This window comes from Triplophysa rosa, linkage group LG7 (genome assembly GCF_024868665.1).
Source record: "Triplophysa rosa linkage group LG7, Trosa_1v2, whole genome shotgun sequence".
Taxonomy (NCBI): Eukaryota; Metazoa; Chordata; class Actinopteri; order Cypriniformes; family Nemacheilidae; genus Triplophysa; species Triplophysa rosa.
Window position 1 is genome coordinate 25,090,202 of NC_079896.1, and position 19,926 is coordinate 25,110,127.

Consider the following 19,926-nt stretch of genomic DNA (forward strand, 5'->3'; position numbering starts at 1 on the left):
ATGGAATATTCAATGCTAAATATTGTTGAATCGATGTTAATAATCCATTGATTTACTGTATCTGTGTTGAAGACAAACATTGAATCAATGTTTATATCAAAGTAGATTTTTTTATCCCCCCACTGGTGGGTCTTCAACACTGAAAATCAAAATGCTGACAAAAACTGATAGCATACGTTCTGCCAAGCAAATTTGCAAACTGGATAAAAAATAAATATTCTTATACCCTTTATCAGAGCACCCGTATAATTTACTTATTTTGATATCATTTAAAAACACCAATAGGTCATTATATACAGTAGGTGTATTTATTGCATGTTAAAGTAAAAGTAAAACAAAATCACCAAACTGGTATAGGTGTGTACATTGTGATCAGCTGGAACTAGTGCAGCATGTTCTTATGAGAGGAAATGATCACAGAAGTAAAATTTAATTAATATCTAAATATTACTATTACGTAATATTACTATTAAGTATTAATGTACAATGTGTGGATTTCACATATTTAATTATTCTTAATTATAAATTGAAAATGCAATTTAATTTAAATGGATAAATAATTTAAATAGTTTTATATGATTATCAAGAATACAGCTTTAATAGAGATTTTTATTTTAAAAAAGTAGACTACTGACATAGAAAAATATCTTCATTTTGTGTGTGTAGCAGTCTCTGGTATAATGAACAGACATGATTCAAGTTCATACACTTTAATGACACCAAAAAGACCTCCAGGAGAAGCAATAGTGTAGTCCCAGAGTACAGATGGATTCTTTGGGCAGCCTGTAAAAGAGAAAAACATTGCAAAAAAGATGTTAGGATTTTAAAAAATGTGTGGACATTTTAACTGTTTCCTTTAGCCAGATCAAGTGCTTCAGCATTCTAACACCGTGTCTACAACAGGCACGACGAGACACGACAAAATACATTAGAAACGCATTAGAACCCATTATAATTTCAAATTTTGTCCCGACTGGATGTGGCGTGGCGCGGCGCCACTAAGAACAAGCAGGTTGTCACTTCGCATCGTGCCTGTCGCGTCCGGTGTAGACACGGTGTGACATCTGCATCAAATGCTGTAGAGCGGTACATTTTGTTTTACCAGTTAAAAAATAATGCAATAAAAAATGCATATTGTATTACAGTAGGACATATTAATCAATGAAATGTGAATGTCAGGGTACATGTAAGGAAAATGTAAATGTAATTAGGTTGCAGTCTTTGATTGAAAAAGATAGCCACCTTTATGTCAATTGAACTGAGCAGCATTAGTGTGGCTTAGGGGTATTTAGAGTAGAACTGCCAAGTAACAAATCCCTGTTTTTAGTATCATAAACCTACATTTTCAAATCGCACTTGCTTAGCACCAGTCAAAACTGCTGTAGTTCAATCAGCTCACCTTAAGTGTGGTCTCTGCCTCCACGGCACGCCAAGTCTATCTCGGCTCAGCCTGAGCCAGTTTTGTATTGCCTTTTCCATCTCATCCTCGGTGATCCAGGGCACAATTCCTAAGAACTGACATTAAAAGAGAAATGATTAAGAAACAATAATGTGTGGGGTGCATGGGTATAAACAATACACACTAGTGATGCGCAGGTCAGGGTTTTTCCAACCCGCGGGTCCCGCTTTTATGAAATTATTTGGCCCGCCCCGCACCACTGTATCTATTTTTACAACCCGCCCCGCACCCACGACCATTAAATAGACATACTAGGTATTGTAATGTAAATGAAAACAGACTTTATTTCAGCCTAAAAGTTCTTGGAAACAGTCTTTAGATTACATCGCCCTGTAAACTAGCAACAACACACAATTATGAACCATAGAAACATTTCTTTTTTCCTAATCCAAATCTTTTCCTAATCTTAATTTTAACCCATAAATCACTTCTAATGCTTTCACCTCCTATTCCAATCCTAATCTTACCTTTTCCATTGATCTTAAACCTCCCCAGAAATCCATTCTTTTTGCTCAAACACTATTTTTTGTTGGCTGACATGTTCTACTGGTGTGCATTATATTTCAGTCAAATGCACACCTATGAAATAGTTCCAGATCAGCCGGCCGAATTACACTTCCATATCACTACGCCAAGTTTAACCAAATAAGGTTATAAATATACTTTATATGTGACTCTGGACAACAAAACAAGTCTTAAGGGTCAATTTTTCGAAATTGAGATTTTACATCATCTGAAAGCTGAAGAAATAAGCTTTCTATTGATATATGGTTTGTTGGGATAGGACACTATCTGGCGGAACAACAACTATTTACAAAGCTGGAATTCGAGGGTGCAAAAAAATCTAAATATTGAGAAAATTGCCTTTGAAGTTGTTAATCAGGGGCACTGTAGCAGGCCATCCACTCACAAAAATAAAGTTTTTATACATTTACAGTAGGAAATTTATAAAATATCTTTATGGAACATGATCTTTAAAATCCTTATGATTTTTGCATAAAATTAAATTAAATTCAATTTTATTTATATAGCGCTTTTCACAATGTGCATTGTTCCAAATTAGCTTTACAGGACAAAATAAGAAAAACTGAAAAACACAAAAAAGGTAAAACACAGCACAGTGCATTGTGTTTACAGAACAATCAAGATTATTCTAGTAAATAATAAATGCAGTCTCCCGGTGGTTTATTTAGCATATTTTGCATTAAGTGAATGCTTGGCTGAAAAGATGTGTCTTTAATCTAGATTTAAATTGGGAGAGTGTGTCTGACCCTTGAATAGTATCGGGGAGGCTATTCCAGAGTTTAGGTGCTACGTATGAGAAAGCTCCGCCCCCTTTGGTGGATTTAGTTATTCTAGGTGTTATCAAAAGTCTGGAGTTTTGAGATCTTAGAGAGCGTGATGGGTTGTAGTGTGGTAGAAGCTCTGTTATGTAGGTAGGGGCTAAACCGTTTAAGGCTTTATAAGTAATTAAAAGAACTTTAAAGTCAATACGATACTTAATGGGTAACCAGTGAAGGGTTGATAACATTGGGGTTATGTGATCGTATTTTCTGGACCTGGTTAGAACTCTGGCAGCTGCATTCTGAACTAACTGTAGTTTGTTTATTGATGATGCAGGACAACCACTAAGTAGTGCATTACAGTAGTCAAGTCTTGAGGTCACAAATGCATGAATAAGCTTCTCTGCGTCAGCCACACATAAAATATTTCGCAATTTGGCAACATTTCTAAGGTGGAAGAAGGCTGTTTTTGTGACATTTGAGATGTGATTTTTAAATGACAGGTTGCTGTCTAATATAACGCCAAGGTCTTTAACTGTATTTGTTGGAGTAACAGTGCAGCCTTCAATTTGCAGGTCATAATCCGAAATATTCTGCTCACGTGTCTTTGGTCCGATAAGTAATATTTCTGTTTTATTAGAATTTAAAAGAAGGAAATTACAAGTCATCCAATGCTTTATATCGTCGATGCACTCTGCCAATTTGGATAGTTGGAAGGAATCATCTGGTCTTGATGAGATATATAGCTGAGTATCATCTGCATAACAGTGGAAGCTAATTCCATGTTTTCTAATAATGTTTCCAAGGGGCAGCATGTATATGGAGAATAGCAAGGGTCCTAAAACCGATCCCTGAGGTAATCCATAATTTACTTGCGTTAGATTTGATGATTCCCCATTTAAATGGACAAATTGATGTCTGTCTGATAAGTAAGATCTGAACCATTGTAGTGCCTGTCCCTGAATACCGGTATAATTGTGTAAGCGATCTAGAAGTATTTTATGGTCTACAGTATCGAACGCAGCACTAAGGTCGAGCAGGACTAGGAGTGAGATGTTACCTTTATCTGATGCTATAAGCAGGTCGTTTGTAATTTTAACGAGCGCAGTTTCAGTACTATGATGCGGTCTAAAGCCTGACTGGAATTTTTCGTGTATGTCATTATTTTGTAAGAAAGAGCACAACTGAGTGGACACTACTTTTTCTAGTATTTTAGACAGGAAAGGGAGATTTGAAATCGGTCTATAGTTTCCTAGTTCATTGGGGTCTAAGTTTGGTTTCTTGATAAGAGGCTTAATGACGGCCAGTTTAAAGGCTCCTGGGACATGGCCTAGATTAATTGACGAGTTGATAATGTTATAAATGGGCTCAATTGCAACGGGTAATAACTCTTTTAATAATTTAGTTGGTATGGGGTCTAATAAGCAAGTTGTAGGTTTAGATGTTGCAATAAGTTTAATTAAATCTTCCTGTTTTATAGGTGAAAAACACTGTAGCCTTTCTTTTGGGGCGATGGTTGGTACTAATTTATAGGACAGACTTGGAGGTTGAGTTTTTACTATTTTGTCTCGTATGTTTTCGATTTTCTCTGTAAAAAAATTCATGAAATCATTGCTACCAAGGTGCGGCGGAATACCCAGGTCAGGTGAAGTCTGTTTATTTGTTAGTTTAGCAACTGTACTAAATAAAAACCTTGGATTGTTTTTGTTAGTTTCTATGAGGTTACGGAGGTGCTCAGCCTTTGCTGCTTTTAGTGCCTTTTTATAACAGTTTGCACTCTCTTTCCACGCAATTTTAAAGACCTCTAATTGGGTTTGTTTCCATTTGCGCTCCAGTTTACGTGTTTCTCTTTTAAGGGCGCGAGTGGTGCTATTGTACCATGGTGCTGCGTTTTTCTCATTAATCTTTTTTGACTTCATAGGTGCGACAGCTTCTAATGTATTAGAGAAAATAGTGCCCAATTTGCTGGTCATGTCATCGAGCGATTCTATATTTATTGGTATGGTTATTAAAGGAGTCAGATCTGGCAAGCTCTTTGTGAAACTATCTTTAGTAGTCGAGGTAATTGTTCTACCCTGTCGATAACGAGTTAAACGGCTGATTTCTGCAGTGCGCAGTGTACATGTTATAAGATAGTGATCAGTGACATCGTCGCTTTGAGGTATAATATCTATATTGGTTAGATCGGCTCCGTGAGATATAATCAAGTCTAGTGTATGATTAAATCGATGAGTGGGTCCATTGATGTGTTGTGTTACTCCAAAAGAGTGTAATAGCTCTGTAAACGCCACTGCTAATGCATCGTTAGCACTATCTACGTGGATATTAAAGTCTCCGACAATTAGTACTTTATCAACGTTAACCAATAGGTCCGATAGGAAGTCCGCAAACTCTTTCAGAAAATCAGTGTAGGGACCAGGGGGTCTATACACTGTAGCCAACGTACAAGAAAGCAATGGTTTTTTACTGTCAATTGGAACAATTATGTTCAACGCAAGCACTTCAAATGATTTAAATTTATGCTCCGTTCTCTGAGTTACAGTAAGAAAGTCTCTAAAGATTGTTGCGACACCGCCACCTCGACCAACCGGACGTGGCTCATGCATATAACAGTAGCTTGGTGGGGTACACTCATTTAGACCGTAATAATCATTTGGTTTAAGCCAGGTTTCGGTAAGGCAAAGTACTTTGTATATCAAAACTGTTGTCTGTGATCATTTCATTTACAATAACTGCTTTTGAATTTAGTGATCTAATATTAAGTAGGCCAAACTTTATGAGTTGGTTTTGGTCATTTATTACAATGTCTTCAGGTTTAATCACGATCAGATTTTTGCCTAAATTATTATTTTGTAGTATTATTCGGGGGACAGATACGGTCTCTATGCATTTGGAAGCAGTAACATTTATAACAGTTGAGTGGGAGGAACACAGACTTTGGTTAAAGTTTTGACTTACCGGTGGGAGACGTAGTCAAACGGTGCGTAGCGTCTTTGAGATGTTGTCACACAGAAGAACTGCTCCGATGCTGCTGGGGTGCAGGCCGTCAGGGCGGAAGAGCCTAGGTCTCTCCCAGAACAGATCAAAATTATTAACAAAACGGAGCCAGGTGGTCGAGTGTTTCATGCTCCGACATGTGGCGCCGGTGCGTCCTGGGCGACCCGAGTTCGAGTCTCGGCTCTTGGTCCTTTCCCGACCCTACCCCCTCTCTCTCATCCACTTTGCTTCCTGTCCTCTCTGAAAAGAGTCTCTCTCTGTCAAATAAAGGCAAAAAACGCCAAAAATAAATCTTAAAAAAAAAAAAAATTATTAACAAAGAGCAGCTTCTGTTCAATACACCATGACATCAACCATTTATTTAGAGCAAATAGTCTACTGAACTTTTCATTCCCTCGTCGGTAGGTAGGAAGCGGCCCTGATACGATGATCCTCGCCGTGGCCGATGCGTTGCGTACTGTCTCGATCAGACTCCTGAAGTCCCTCTTCAGGATCTCCGACTGCCGCATCCTGACGTCGTTCACCCCCGCGTGCAGCACGACAGCTCCTACTTTAGCTTCGTCCTTCAGGATCTCAGGTACCTGCGCAGAGACATCAAGAACACGGGCGCCAGGAAAACAATGAGTGCGCACCTTACCTTTAGTGGAGGAAGCGCGTACGTTCCGGACGATTGAGTCTCCGATGACCACAGCGTTGCATTCTGTCAGGACAAACGCCTTACAAATGTCTTGAGATAAAACATCACCTCAGGATGTGCATTATTTTCCAAGAATTCAACAGCCTGTCAATTATTCCTTGCTTACACAATATATTTTAGTTCTGCAGGCTGCCTATTGTATCTTTTATAGATAAATACATATAACAGATTGCAAATTGTGCTTTTATTTGCAAGTTTTTAAACTTCTTACTTTGTTACAAGGTAAGGTAAAATCTTACAAGCACACTCAATGATTATTTTTGGCTAGACCACAGAGTTATAAACAAGGGCTAATCATGTGTGGCATACAGTACCTTTCTGTAAGGACAGGATTGTTGCTAAACATACCGGGAACCTGTTTGAAACAGAGAGACAAGCAAAAGCATACTTACTAAATTCACACATTTAGCAGACGCTTTTCTCCAAAGCAACTTACAAATGAGGTTAACAATAGAAGCAAAACATTGCCTATCCCTGGCCTGGACTAGGAGTGACGTGTGTGCTCATTGAAGACCACTCTTGCCGCTGCATTCTGGACATAAACATGATCAAAAAGTCTCATTTACATCTGTTTTTGTGATAAGACCAGGGTCCAAAAGGGGCTCAGTCAGTAACAAATCAAGGAGGAACACAAACATGTCATTTTCTAAAATAATTTTCTCATTTGTGACATCGATACCATTCCATTCTCATACCACAATACTATGCATACACAGTATTTGTGTGTGTAACCATCCCTTCTGCGTCATGTTGTGCATCAGTAAAATTTGTTTAAAAAAAATCACTGAGAAAATGAGATTAGATTTGGTATATTTAACCTTGTTGAACAGCCCTCGCTGGCACTAAAATGAACACATTTTTCACAACCATTGCCAGTAGGCCTATCTAGCACTTATTGCATTAATACTTCTTGCTGAATATATCATACACTTTTAAGAGAATGAATTACAAATAACCGTACGGATTATAATGACACTCACCACGCAGCACAGAGAAAAAAGGCAATGGAGCCAATGAAAATCCACGTTTATTCCATCCTGTCCAATCATCGTTTAGTGCAATCTTTGATACTTGCATAAGCTAATGGAGACGCGTTCCATGCAACACTGATACATATAAAAAAACCTAGAAGGAGAAAAACTGAAGAAAAAAGTATTATTTATTATTACACATTTTAATGCCTTACATTACCTCAGCTAACGTAGTCCGCTAATGGTAGATGCTAATGCGCAGCCATCCACTGTGACAGCATAAATAAAATGAGAGCACACGCTATTTATCAGCCAATTATTCCAATATCCACACTGAAAAACACGACAGCTAGTTCAAGTCAGCTATAAAATAACTTTAAAACAAATGGTAACTTAGTGCTCACTGTCATGGCTCTGCCTCATTTAGTCATGTTTTTCTTGGTCCTGTGGCAGAGCCATGACAAAGCCTTTGGTTTTATGTGAGAAAGCCATGAGTTGTTTGTTTTTTACTTCTCATGTGTTTTCTCGTGTCTTGTCATTGGCCCCGCCCCTCTCGTTTCCTGTATTGCTTCCCTGCCGTGTCTTATGTTTCACACCTGCCCCTCGTTATCTCCCTTTGTTTGTTCCCCTATAAATGCCCTCTTGTTTCATTGTCCTGTGCTCGTTGATTGTGTATGTAGTTGTACCTGTACGTATGTACTGTTGTGTTTGTGTCATCTGTGGTGAGTTCCTGTGTTTTTGTGTAGTCTAGTTTATTGTAGACTACAAGCACTTTTGCGATCATTTAAACTGAGACACTGTGAGTAATTTATTACAAATTCGGCTCTTTCTACTTTTGCTGAGAGATCTTTAGATTGTTTTACAGTGTAACGTATATTCTACATGCTGCGATGCGTCTGTACATCCCCACTCAACGGCATCCATAGCATATATAACGTTACCTCTGTTCCAGACATCTCAGTTAGCCCACTAATCATCATGAAGCTCTCTTTCGCGTCTTGTATATGTTCTTATACTGTCAAATACACACGCTGTGATGTCAAAAACACAAAAAGGTTCACATAAGCACAGTCCGTTGTGTTTTAAATGTATATCCGCATCAAAAAAAGAATTTGCCTTAAAGTGACAGTAACCTAATACATCTGTGTCACATATTAAAGAGAAAATGAAACTTTTGTAGCTTTATTTAGAGTCATTGCATATTTATTTTATACAGTGAAGACTGTGCAGTGTTTTATTTTTATTGATTATTCAGTTTTCATCTTGAATGCTACTTGTTAAATGTTAAATAGACCTACTTGAAACATTTAATTGTTGTTCAAAATTTAATTGTTCATATTTGTGGGATTATGATGATACGTCTATATAACCAAAGCATTTTTCAGTAATACAGTGTAAAAGTGTAAAAATAAAATGGTGCTATATAAAATATAAAAATAATATATAAAATATGCATTTCAGCAGTCTTCTTAATATTTTTTCAAATAATTTATTTTGGGGCTGGTTATTGATCACCTATGGTACCGATGTGGTACCAATATTACCGGTATTAGGTTCTGGTACCGTACCGAAGCCAAAATTTTGGTATCGAGCCAACACTACGCATCGGACACAAACATTTTGCATGCATGAGCTCAAGTGCAAAGTCCACTTCTGATGCAGGATGGATCAGTAATAAATTTGTATTCTGTTCAAGATGAAAAACGTGGCATTTGAACGTTAATCAATGAATAGGCTCTATAGGCCTATCACTTTGGTAAATCCAAAATTTGGTCAAATTTGTGGTAAAATCGAGTAAAAATATTTTTTCTCCCTTACGAAAATAAACCATTGTAAAATTACAAAACTTCAAATCAATGGAAAACAATACTTAAATAACGAAAATATTTTATATAATAACTTGCTGGGAATAGGCTATTTAGCACAGTGGATGAGCATGCCCTTCATGTCTGTCCTACTTGGCTGCGATTTTCAACTACAACTCTCGGGGTTCCCAAACTGCGCACTCGGCTGCTGTACATTACACTTAAGAAATGACACTTGTTTATCGATTCACGCATTTATTGTGCTTGGACAATGGAAATGCTAACGGCGTGTTTGTACGCGTTTTTGTCCTTTTACAGATGTGCGACCATTTATAGCAGTTAAAAATTACAGATTTATGAGTTATTGCATAGTTTTTTTGATGATTTTGAATGTGTAAAATGTTGACCTGTTGAGACTATACAACAGTAATCAAGTATTTCAGGAGCAGAATGTTTATATTAAGAATACGGAATGCATTTGCCTCACTGAAAGTGTTAAAACATTTTAAGCATCCTTCAATGTAAATTGAATCAATAATAATAATCGCAATTACAATATCAATATAATATAAACAATAATGATTGCGATAATGGTGCAGCCCATATTCCATAAGGTATATTAATATAATATCCATTAATGATAAGTGTTTTATGATAAAGAAAACACATGAAAGGGAACGAATGTGTGTGTTTTCCCCGTGTTAGAAATTGATGAGACATTACTAGGGATGCTCTGATCGGTACTTACAAACTTGCCCGATCTCACGACCCGCGTGATGACGTCCAGAATGCATGAGGACCTAAATGATTTTGCACCGCAGTCATGTCATCTCCTGTGTGGAACTATTACGACGTTTCGAGAAACAATGAAACATTCAGGTTGCATCAGACTGGTCCATTTTGTTACGGTTTATTTTTGTCTTTATTTTGTAACCTGACATGTATATTGCTTTGCATAAGTCTAATTTTAAAGGTATATTAAAATGTTCACTGTATAATATTTTTTGTGATTATTTAGTACTCAATAGTTATATTACATCTGTGCTCTAGACTCATTTTTCCCACTGGTCGCACTGGTGTGACCCACTTACTGAGTTGGTCGCACCAACTTACAATTTGGACGCACCCTTTTTTTGTAATCATAATGACCTGGCATAATGACCTCAATTGATGAATCGTTCTGTTAATTTTTCGCTCTGTATTTTAAAATAGTCGGCTATAGTCGGCTATAAACACTTGCGAGCCCAATAAATCCAAAATAAAAGCAAAGAAACTTTGTATTTGTTATTTTATACAGTTGTTATTATTTTAGTTTTATATTCAAGTTATATATTGGCTATGAAATTATCTGACACAAATATAACCTGTCACTTTGCAAAAAGCTGTTTTTTTACCACATAAAATTAAATCAAATTAGCTAGCTTAAAAGTAACTCAGAACTAAATTATTATATTACCCCCTCTACTACTTATTGTCATAAATAAACTTTAAATTTTAATCTTACTAACCACTCTTGTTAAATGGTCTAAGCATGCTTGTGTTCTGAGTGACTTGATTTGATGGGTTCTGTCAGTGAGTCTCGTGAGTTCAGTGTTTGATTTACGAGTTGTTTCAACAAAATGAATCGGTTCAAATGAGTCATTACTTTGCGAATCGGACATTTGTTTTTCACAGCTGTAGGACATCTCAAAAGATAGAAGTTATCAAGGAAACACTTCACTGAATAGAATTTTTCCTTTATGTCAGCTGCTTTTCTTTTTTAGAGTTTTAAAAGCAAATGTCTGGAGCGCTCTGTCCCGCGATGCTTTCATGCTATTCGGTTTGCGCGCTTTAGTTTGAAAACAGAGGGAGTGCAAGAGCTCTCTGCTCGCTCTTTCCTGCACTAATCACAAGCGCATCATTCACCACTCATAAATCACATTAAATTTTAAAATAAATCTTTGCTTTACGCAAATAAATAAATTTGCTTTACGCACTCGCACCAATACGACCCTGTGAAATTTTACCTCGCACGTTTTTAAAAAACTGTTTCATTTGCGAGCATTTTGGTCGCAGTCTAGAGCCCTGTACATTAATATATATTACTGTAAAATATTACAAAATTCTAAAAATATTACAAAAGGCAACATCTATAGTATGAATTTATCTGAAAAAAACTTAACAGTGATCAGAGAACTTGCATATCAGTTATATTAAGCTTGAAGCATCGGGATCAGTATCGGCCGATCACGATGACAAGAAATTGGTACTCGGTATCGGCTGCAAAAATCCTGAACGGAGCATCTTAGACATTACCTGTCGGTGGGTCCTGAACTGAATACATTTGGAGCCCGTGGTTAGCAAGATTTATAAAGTATGTATGGGGAATTCTTATTTTCACTTTTTATTACTTCAAACATATATTGCCAAATTACGTAGTCTATTTTCACTTTTTATAACTTCGGTCAACTATATTGCGAAATAACGTAGTCTACTTTTTGTAAAAAAAAAAAAAGAACAAATATATAATTATTAGGGCTGTTAACGTTAACGCGTTAACGCATGCGATTAATTTTTTCAAATTAACGCGTGAGAAAACATTTATCGCAATTAACGCAGCATCCGTTTGTTTTGACATCCTTTGTCTAGCGTTACATTATGTAAGCACGCTCTTATTCGTGTACAGGCTTTTAAACCACTTAAGCGCGATTTGAAACAGTTGCTTTGATGCGTTCAATGGAGATAGACCGCTTCTAAACTGTGGGACGCGGCAAAACGCAACGCGAGGTCCAGTCTGGTGTAAACAGTCACGTGCTGAAGGCTGCGTCGGTGAATCTCTGTCAGACAGCGCATCCGTGTTAAGTTCTCTTTCGTGCTTGAATGGATAAAACCACACAAGATTATGTCAGAAAGCCCGTTTTGTCTAGCATTTTCTTAAGCACAGACTTCAAAGTGTAAAATAAAATCTTAAATGAATGCAAAGAGTTGTGAAAATGGGAGTGCGGTGACGGTCAGATCTGCGAACTGAGACAGCTCTTAAAGGGGCCACGTTCTTAAACGTGCTGCTGTGACTCCTGTCACTAATGTTAATCAAAGAACAAAATAAAAGAAGAAATCAATGTGATTTTGTAGCTTTAATGAGAATTCTTCTGCATTTAATTTATAATTTAGCATTAATAAAGACTGTAAAGTGTCCTTCAATTCCTGTATGTTTCCTACATGAGCTCTCAATTATACTGTTGAATGGCTATAATTCATGTTAAAATAATCAATTTAATAGAGACATCAGTTACAGTACTAATATCAAAATGCTAGCTTTCATAAAATGATGCTGTTAAAGATTTGGGGGTTTTGGAGCAAAATTATTCGAGTAACGTATACTGTGTGGAGAGCATTCACTGAAAATCATTTTCTACATTTTCTCCGCTCAAAGAATGCTCCGATGCGCTCCATCATGAGCCCATAATGCAATGCATTTACGTGTTATGCACAGTTGCAAACTACAGACATACACATGGATTTCCCAAAATGTTACATTAAGGAAAGTGAACAAAAATTTACACAGTGTAAATTTTACAAAATGCCATCGCCATCTTCAAATGACCCTAAATTAAACTTGAACGTGCTATACCAGCAATACCAACTGAATAAATTGTTAATTTGATCTGTGTTCTGCTTGCACTTGTTGTGTCACATGCTATTTAGTTTAAAATGTAATTAATTTGAGCTCTCAATAATAGGTTAAAGTATCAAAATTTGCCCCACCAATTTTGGAGTAGTGGTACCACCTCTACTGGTGACTAATCCTAAAGCCTTATTTTTTGCTTGGTGCCAGGAGTATAAACCACAGCGAACCAGATGCTAAGAAAGCTAAAACTATAAAAGTTAAACACACACAAGAAATACAAACCTAGCACAGCACTTCAAACCAAGCATGGTCAAAGATGTTTCTAAGATGGATCCGCTCATCTGGATTCGGCTGCAGACAGACCTCCCATAATGGAAAGCATATGAAGACCGATCGCTTCAGGAAGGGTTTCAGGATAACCCCGCTAGAAGAAAGACCATTTTTAGCATGATTACGGTCTCAAACAACCTTAAGTTTGTACTGAAAAAACTATGAAGATGTTTCCAACTGAATAATTAGGCAAGCTAGTACTTACAATGTTGATATAATCCTATATTTAGGATTTATGTCATCCTAAGGAGGATTGGTACAAGCCTAATTATACTCTTCCCGACAACTTTCAACGCCACCTGATCAACAAAACAAAAAATGGATTTGTTGTTAGCATTCATCCTGAACAGAACTGTGCTATAATACATTTACAGCATTAAAGATCATGTTTGATCAGGTTTAAATAGATCAAGCACTAAAGTAGTGGACACTGGATACATTAACGTTTGAAGAGGATCGAGTGAGTTATCATAAAGATGAGCACAAGACAGAAAAAAAGAAAGTGTAAAAAAATCTAACCTTAAAGCAATCCTTCACACAGGTCCCTTCATTATCCACCATTCTGTCAATCTCATTCTGGCAGCCATTGATTTGAACTAAAAGAGAAGTGCAGCAGACATAAATCATCAAACATAAGCAATACATAACTCAACACAATTTAACAGCATTTGTTTAACATGTCAAATACATTTTTGTTATTAAAAACAAATTTAACCTGAATGTTGTTGCTGAATATGTTATTACATAAACACATACATATTACAGAAACAGAATGTTTACATTGCTAAGGGTGTGCAGTGATACACATAATCGTTGTGTGAATAAAACAGCTACTGACCAATCAGAATCAATGACTCAGACTATATCGGTTTTATAAGTTGTGTTATGTTGGAAGTATGGAAGTAAACTCACTTTCAGTTGTCATATTGGGATCCTCATCATCCTCCAGCTTCTCTTGACTGAGGGACATTGTATGAGAACTCGAGATTTGATCCCCCCCGTCATCGATCAAGTCAAACCAAGGATCATCTGCAGACTGAATGACATCATCGCTCCCGGAGTGGACGGGAGTCTGGAGGCCGTCTGCAGGATCTTCCACCTGAAATAAACATTAATATAAGTGGTGTACTGTCTAAATACATGATATTGACACATGACTTGCCAACTTCCATATTTTATAATAAACCAACAACATAAAAACAAAACCCTTTTTGCTGCCCGTCAGGTGTATAAACCAGAGCTGTAGCAGATGCTAAGAAAGCTGAAACAAAAAAAGACTTCAACAAATAAAAACCACACTTGCACAGTACCTTAAACCACGCATGGTCAAGGATCTTTTCCAGATGGATCCGCTCATCTGGATTCGACTGCAGACAGGCTTGAATCAAATCGCAGCATTCTGTGCAAAAAAAGAATGTAAACTGTGAATTTATTTGAATGTTGCTTTGCACCTGCTGTAATCGATTGTGTTTTTCAAAAGTTCTGGAAAACAGAAGATCTCACCTTCAGTCAAGCCGTCTTTGCTCCATGTCTTCTCATTGATCTGGTGCAGGTCAGTGGTGCTGGGATAATGCCCGCACACCATGGAAAGCAACATAAAACCCATTGAGTATACCGCCGACGGCTTGCCATAATACCAGTCCGTTTTGAGGTATTCAGGGCAAACGTCCTCTGTGCCTGAAGAAAAGCATGCAAAAATGTGACGTCTCAAAACTGAACAGAGGCACTATCTGAAAATATCATCTTAGTATTTATGTGTAAACGTTTATAAAGGACAGTGATAAAACATACCTTGAAACTCCTTGTAAGTAGATGTTTTATATATACGGCCGGCCCCAAAGTCGATCAATTTGACCTCCATCGTGTTGGGGTTAATCAGGAAGTTATCGAGTTTTAAGTCTCTATGGTAAACCCCCCGTTTGAAGCAGATTTCAGAGGCTTCGATCGCTTGCCGCAAGATAACCTTCGCCATGTTCTCAGTGATGCCTCCATGGCGATCCACGAAACTCAACACGTCCTCGCAGGGAGAAGGGCGCTCTAGGATTATGTAAATGTAACCATAATTGTCCATCCAGTCCAGAAGCTCGATGATCACAGGAACGTGTTCTCCCGTGGTGGCAAGCTTATGAAGTCCAATCTCTAGAGGGACGAGTTCAGGATAACCCGGCTAGAAGAAAGACCATTTTTAGCATGATTACACCATTAACAAACAAGGATTTAGCTCAGTCTCGAACAAACTTAGGTTTGTGTACTTCAAAAACTATGAAGATGTTTCCAATTGAATAATAACACAAGATACTTACAATCTTGATATAACTCTGGATTACATCCTCTGTCTTCGCAACGATTTTAAGTGCCACCTGATCAACAAAATTAACAATGGATTTGTGTAAGCATTCATCCTGAACAGAACTGTGCTATAATACATTTACAACATTAAAGAGCATGTTTGATCAGGTTTCAATAGATCAAAAAAAAGAGAGTAAAAAAATCAAACCTTCAAGTCATCATGCACACGGGTCGCTTCACAGACGACTCCATAACTGCCAGCACCCAGCTCTCTGCCGATCTTATACCAGCAGCCATTGATTTTAACAGTCACTGTCAAACAGACACAACGGACACGAACATAAGCAATACTTAACACAATTGAACAATATTTGTTTAACATGGAAAATATATTGTTGCTATAACCTGAATATTGTTGCTCACACATCACATACACACATGCATATTACAGAAACAGAATGTGTATATTGCACTTAATCGTTGTGTGAATAAAACAGCTATTGACCAATCAGAATCAATGACTCAGACTATATCGGTTTTATAAATTGAGTTACGTTGGAATTAGGGAAGTAAACTCACCTTCTTTTGTCTCATTGGGATCCTCATCATCCTCCAGCTTCTCGTGACTGAGTAAAATTAAAGGCGGGATTTGATCCCCTCCGTCATCAATCAAGTCAAACCCAGGATCATCATCGCTCCCGGAGTGGACGGGAGTCTGGAGGCCGTCTGCGGGATCTTCCGCCTGAAATAAACATTAATATAAGTGGTGTACTGTCTGATATGATATTGACACATATTGACTTGCTAACTTCCAGATTTTAGAATAAACCAACGACTAAAACAAATGCAGAAATTGCTGCATATTAAAAACCCTTTTCAATAACTGTAGCCTCTATAGTGGACTTGTATTTTACCTAGTGCATGTGGCTCGTGCTCTGAAAACTAAATGGTGACTAATACTAAAGCCCTTTTTTGCTGTGTCAAGGTTTGTAAAGGACAGAGTGAGATGAGCACACAACAGAAGGAAAACTATTTGCTGAGTAATTACTGTAAGTAAAAAAATCTAACCTTCAAGTCATCCTGCACAGTGGTCCCTGCAAATCCGGCGGCTAGAAGAGTGACTTTACCCAGGGGCGGATTGGGAATTAAAATCGGCCCTGGCATTCTTGACCAACACTGGTTTCTGTTCGCGTTTCTAATCCATCCGTCTTTCCGTATTTGCGTGTGGGCCCATCGCCAACAGCACCGGTTCTCATGGCCAAAAAACAGACCGGCCCATCGGGAATCTTTCAGGTCCTCCCAATTAGCCAATCCGGGCATGGCTCCACCAAACATTTCATCCATCTCATACGTGCCGAAGTTGACCCCTATCAATAGATAAATGAAGTTGACATAAAACACCAAGCATTAGCAATACTCAATCCAAAACTATTTTAACAATATTTGTCCTTATTAAAGTTACAAATGACCAACATTGTGTTGGTGTATGTTGTGTTCTGTCGGTAAAACTAACCTAGACCGAACATACTGGGATTCTCATAATACTCCAGCTGGATGTCCAAATCCCTTTCTCCAGCGACTGGATTGTGAACGGCATCGCTGTTCGGCTCCAAATCAAACCACAGGGGGAAATGTGGGTCAGAAAAAGTGGTGAACATCTGATATTTCTGGAACTCTGGACTGACATCCTGTCCTAAAATGTCATCTGTAGAGGGGAACAACATCAAACACAAGATCATAAACATGTAATAACGAACATCTACATTAATAATTGATTCGATTGATTGCAGTATATTGTAAAGTGTCTCGAGATATGATATCTACAGTACACATTTTACTCAGATTCTCAACAAATTCATCTGTTAATTCATTTAAAGTTCCAGTCAGTAAAATCTAGCGGCAAGGTTGCGAATTGCACCTCTCACTCCACGAAACACTACAACAGATGACAGAACATGGCGAATAATATGCAAGGGGACCCGCGGTGTATGTAGATAGAAATAGCTCATTGTAAACTAATAAAATCTTAACGCTTCATTGTGTAAGCTCTTTATACACCTCTGAAGACATGGTTATGTATTTTATATTGCTTTTCTGTCAATAGATCCGCCAACAATTTCACACTAGACCTTCAATGTTCAAACGTTGAGGGTCACTTATTGAGTAACATAATTATTTTGGCCTTGTATAGCTTTAGACGAAACGGCAAATACACACATAGGCAAGACTTAATTTAACGTTTAAAAGCATCTCACAGTGAAACCTCAAAAAACGAAAAAGTATTTATAAGCGAGTTGACGCTAAACATTTGAAAGCAAGTTTACAAAAAGTGATGATATGATTTTCTGTCATCCTGACCTGCTAGCCGTCTCCAAAAACCCTTGTTCGCCTCTCCATCGGTTTTACAGCTCACAGGTGAGTGGTCCGTTTTCGCGGTCGAAGATGCGGTTGTACTTTGTTTGTACACACCGCTCCGATCATCAACGCTGTCATGTTGAACGAATTTGTCGGATTTTTGACCCATCTTCACTCTCAGTCAACAGCAGTAAGTCAGCCGTAAAGCAAACAAATAGCAGAATGAACCAAACGAGCGGTTTCAGCCGCTATTTATAGCCTTAGATCGAACGCTCAGATATCACTGTTACGTCATGAAACGAGGTTTTATAGTATCCAACCGTAACATACTTCGTCCGCTATGTTGGACCTGGACTTGAAATAAAAGTCTGTTTTTATACTGCATTTACACAAGATTACTTACATTAAGGTAACTGTATATATTCAAATAAATAAATGCAACAGATATATTTTCTTTATCTTAAATTAGGCTTTTTAAACCTATAGAGTTATCTATCCAAGAAATTATTTTTTTTCTGACTAAGTGATATTATTGCATCTATTGTTTTCTAGCACATAGATTTCGGATAGCCTATATAAAATAAGTACACCCCATCATGTCCTCGCATTTATTTTACCACATTACAGTTATAAAAAGCATTAAATGGCTTATAAGGACACTTGACTTGATTAACATTGGCGCTAACAAATTAACACGCAACCCAGTGTTTCTCAACGGTACCGCCCCCCAGTGGGCGTTCAGAGAACGTCGGGGAGGCGATGGAAGCAAGATCTTTGAAAGGGCGGCGTTCGCAAGTTTGCACCAAATATCCAGGCAAGACAAGTTTAAACATTTACCTGCAAAAGATTACGCGTTGAGCACACAGTGCTGGTGACTTGTACAAGCATTGCGAGGATTTATAAATGTTTCTGCTGGATGTTCGACAACGTCGTGTAGGATGCTGGAGGGCTTAACTTTCTCAGAGCAAGTTTTTAAAATGTGTTGTAAAGTAACTCCTCCATGAGCGGTTGAATCATTCTCGAGGTACTTTGATGTCATATAATGATAGATATGCCAATAGATATGCGCAGTGCGGCAAACACACCAAAATACATTGATGTAGTATCATATAAAATTTGGGATTGGCGCATCTGTCACGTGAGAGCTGTGTCATGTAACCATGGCGTCAGCTGACTGTAGGGACAGTTTTAACTGAATAGTGAGAGTGTAAAAATGTGAAACTAATAGACTACCTACAAATTTCTCCATTTACTGTGGGTAATATCTGTACCTTTCATTGCACATTATGTGACAGTTGAGTTTGCATGAAGATAATTTTGCATGATGGAATACTTATTTGTAAGCCTTGGAAAATATTTTCAATAAATTATATTCAGTTCCACTCTAATGAGTCATGAGACAGCATTTAAAATGAATTATATTTAACTCTATTTGTGATGTAGAAATGTTTATCCACAAACTCTAATATATTGTAATCATCTTTGGGTAGGATATTAATTCTCTACGTATCTAATCATCATCATCATATCTGGGCCCAAAATGTACACTGCTTGGACTGTTTCAAGATAATAAAAAATAAATACATCCAATAATTTCTACATTGTAATAAGTGTTTATTCTTGTAAGGAGATTGTATTGTTTTCATTTGCCTAATTATGAACAAAAAGTATTAATGACAAACCTTGCATTATACCTCTGATGGAAGCACATACTGGCACACACATTTAGGCCTATAAACTTACACACAATTACACAGTGAAGCGAATATAAGCATCTTTTTAGGTTTTATTATGCATTTAGGAGAGTTTTGAAGTTGAAGTTAAAACATTCTACCTCACATCGTTCTTGCTGCTAGAGAAAGTATGGTAATAGTCCAACTGGCCAATCAAATCTGTTATTTGACTTTCAGTGACATGCTTTTTATTTATTTCTATTAGTATTTCACGAGACAAACAAATATACATTTATTGAGATTACCGATGATCCCAATTCAGTGTCATGCATTTAAATTATATTATAATAACAAATAATGTACTATTATTGTTATTATTATTATGAAGACATTTAGCCCGTTATTTTTGTGGGGGGACCTGGAGAATGGATAGGGGGGCGCTGGCCCAAAAAAGGTTGAG

General features: G+C 37.4%; 2 protein-coding genes across 3 annotated transcripts in view; both read right to left on the reverse strand.

The window, feature by feature from the left end:
• LOC130557303 (uncharacterized) overlaps positions 1-18,868 on the reverse strand; it is a 62,676-nt gene extending 43,808 nt beyond the window's left edge. The window contains exons 1-10 of the mRNA XM_057338964.1: positions 18,631-18,868; positions 17,797-17,969; positions 16,952-17,143; positions 16,507-16,805; positions 16,018-16,180; positions 15,647-15,750; positions 15,453-15,509; positions 14,941-15,316; positions 14,653-14,826; positions 14,460-14,548 (exon numbers count right to left, since the gene is read on the reverse strand). Of these exons, the coding sequence (XP_057194947.1) occupies positions 14,460-14,548; positions 14,653-14,826; positions 14,941-15,316; positions 15,453-15,509; positions 15,647-15,750; positions 16,018-16,180; positions 16,507-16,805; positions 16,952-17,143; positions 17,797-17,962 (1,620 nt within the window). The 5' untranslated portion in view covers positions 17,963-17,969; positions 18,631-18,868. The remainder of the gene's footprint in view (positions 1-14,459; positions 14,549-14,652; positions 14,827-14,940; positions 15,317-15,452; positions 15,510-15,646; positions 15,751-16,017; positions 16,181-16,506; positions 16,806-16,951; positions 17,144-17,796; positions 17,970-18,630) is intronic.
• Positions 382-13,237, reverse strand: LOC130556584 (uncharacterized). 2 transcript variants are annotated; one of them, XM_057337721.1, is made up of 6 exons: positions 13,102-13,237; positions 6,751-6,791; positions 6,124-6,439; positions 5,701-5,996; positions 1,400-1,515; positions 382-783 (listed from the first exon to the last, which is right to left on the reverse strand). In XM_057337721.1, the coding sequence occupies exons 1-4, from the start codon at positions 13,158-13,160 to the stop codon at positions 5,834-5,836; spliced, it is 579 nt and encodes a 192-aa protein (XP_057193704.1). In that variant the 5' UTR covers positions 13,161-13,237; the 3' UTR covers positions 382-783; positions 1,400-1,515; positions 5,701-5,833. The 2 variants fall into 2 exon arrangements, with proteins under 2 accessions (XP_057193704.1, XP_057193703.1); XM_057337720.1 differs by having other exon boundaries at positions 6,124-6,466.
• Positions 18,869-19,926: the final 1,058 nt, after the last annotated feature.

Coding starts and splice junctions, on each gene's coding strand:
- LOC130556584 (XM_057337720.1), bottom strand. CDS start 13,160: ATGAGCGGATCCATCTTAGAAACATCTTTGACCATGCTTGGTTTGAAG. Junction 6,792..13,101: donor GGTTTGAAGTGCTGTGCTAG/GTTTGTATTTCT, acceptor TGTTTCAAACAG/GTTCCCGGTATGTTTAGCAA. Junction 6,467..6,750: donor AATCCTGTCCTTACAGAAAG/GTACTGTATGCC, acceptor TTTTATCTCAAG/ACATTTGTAAGGCGTTTGTC.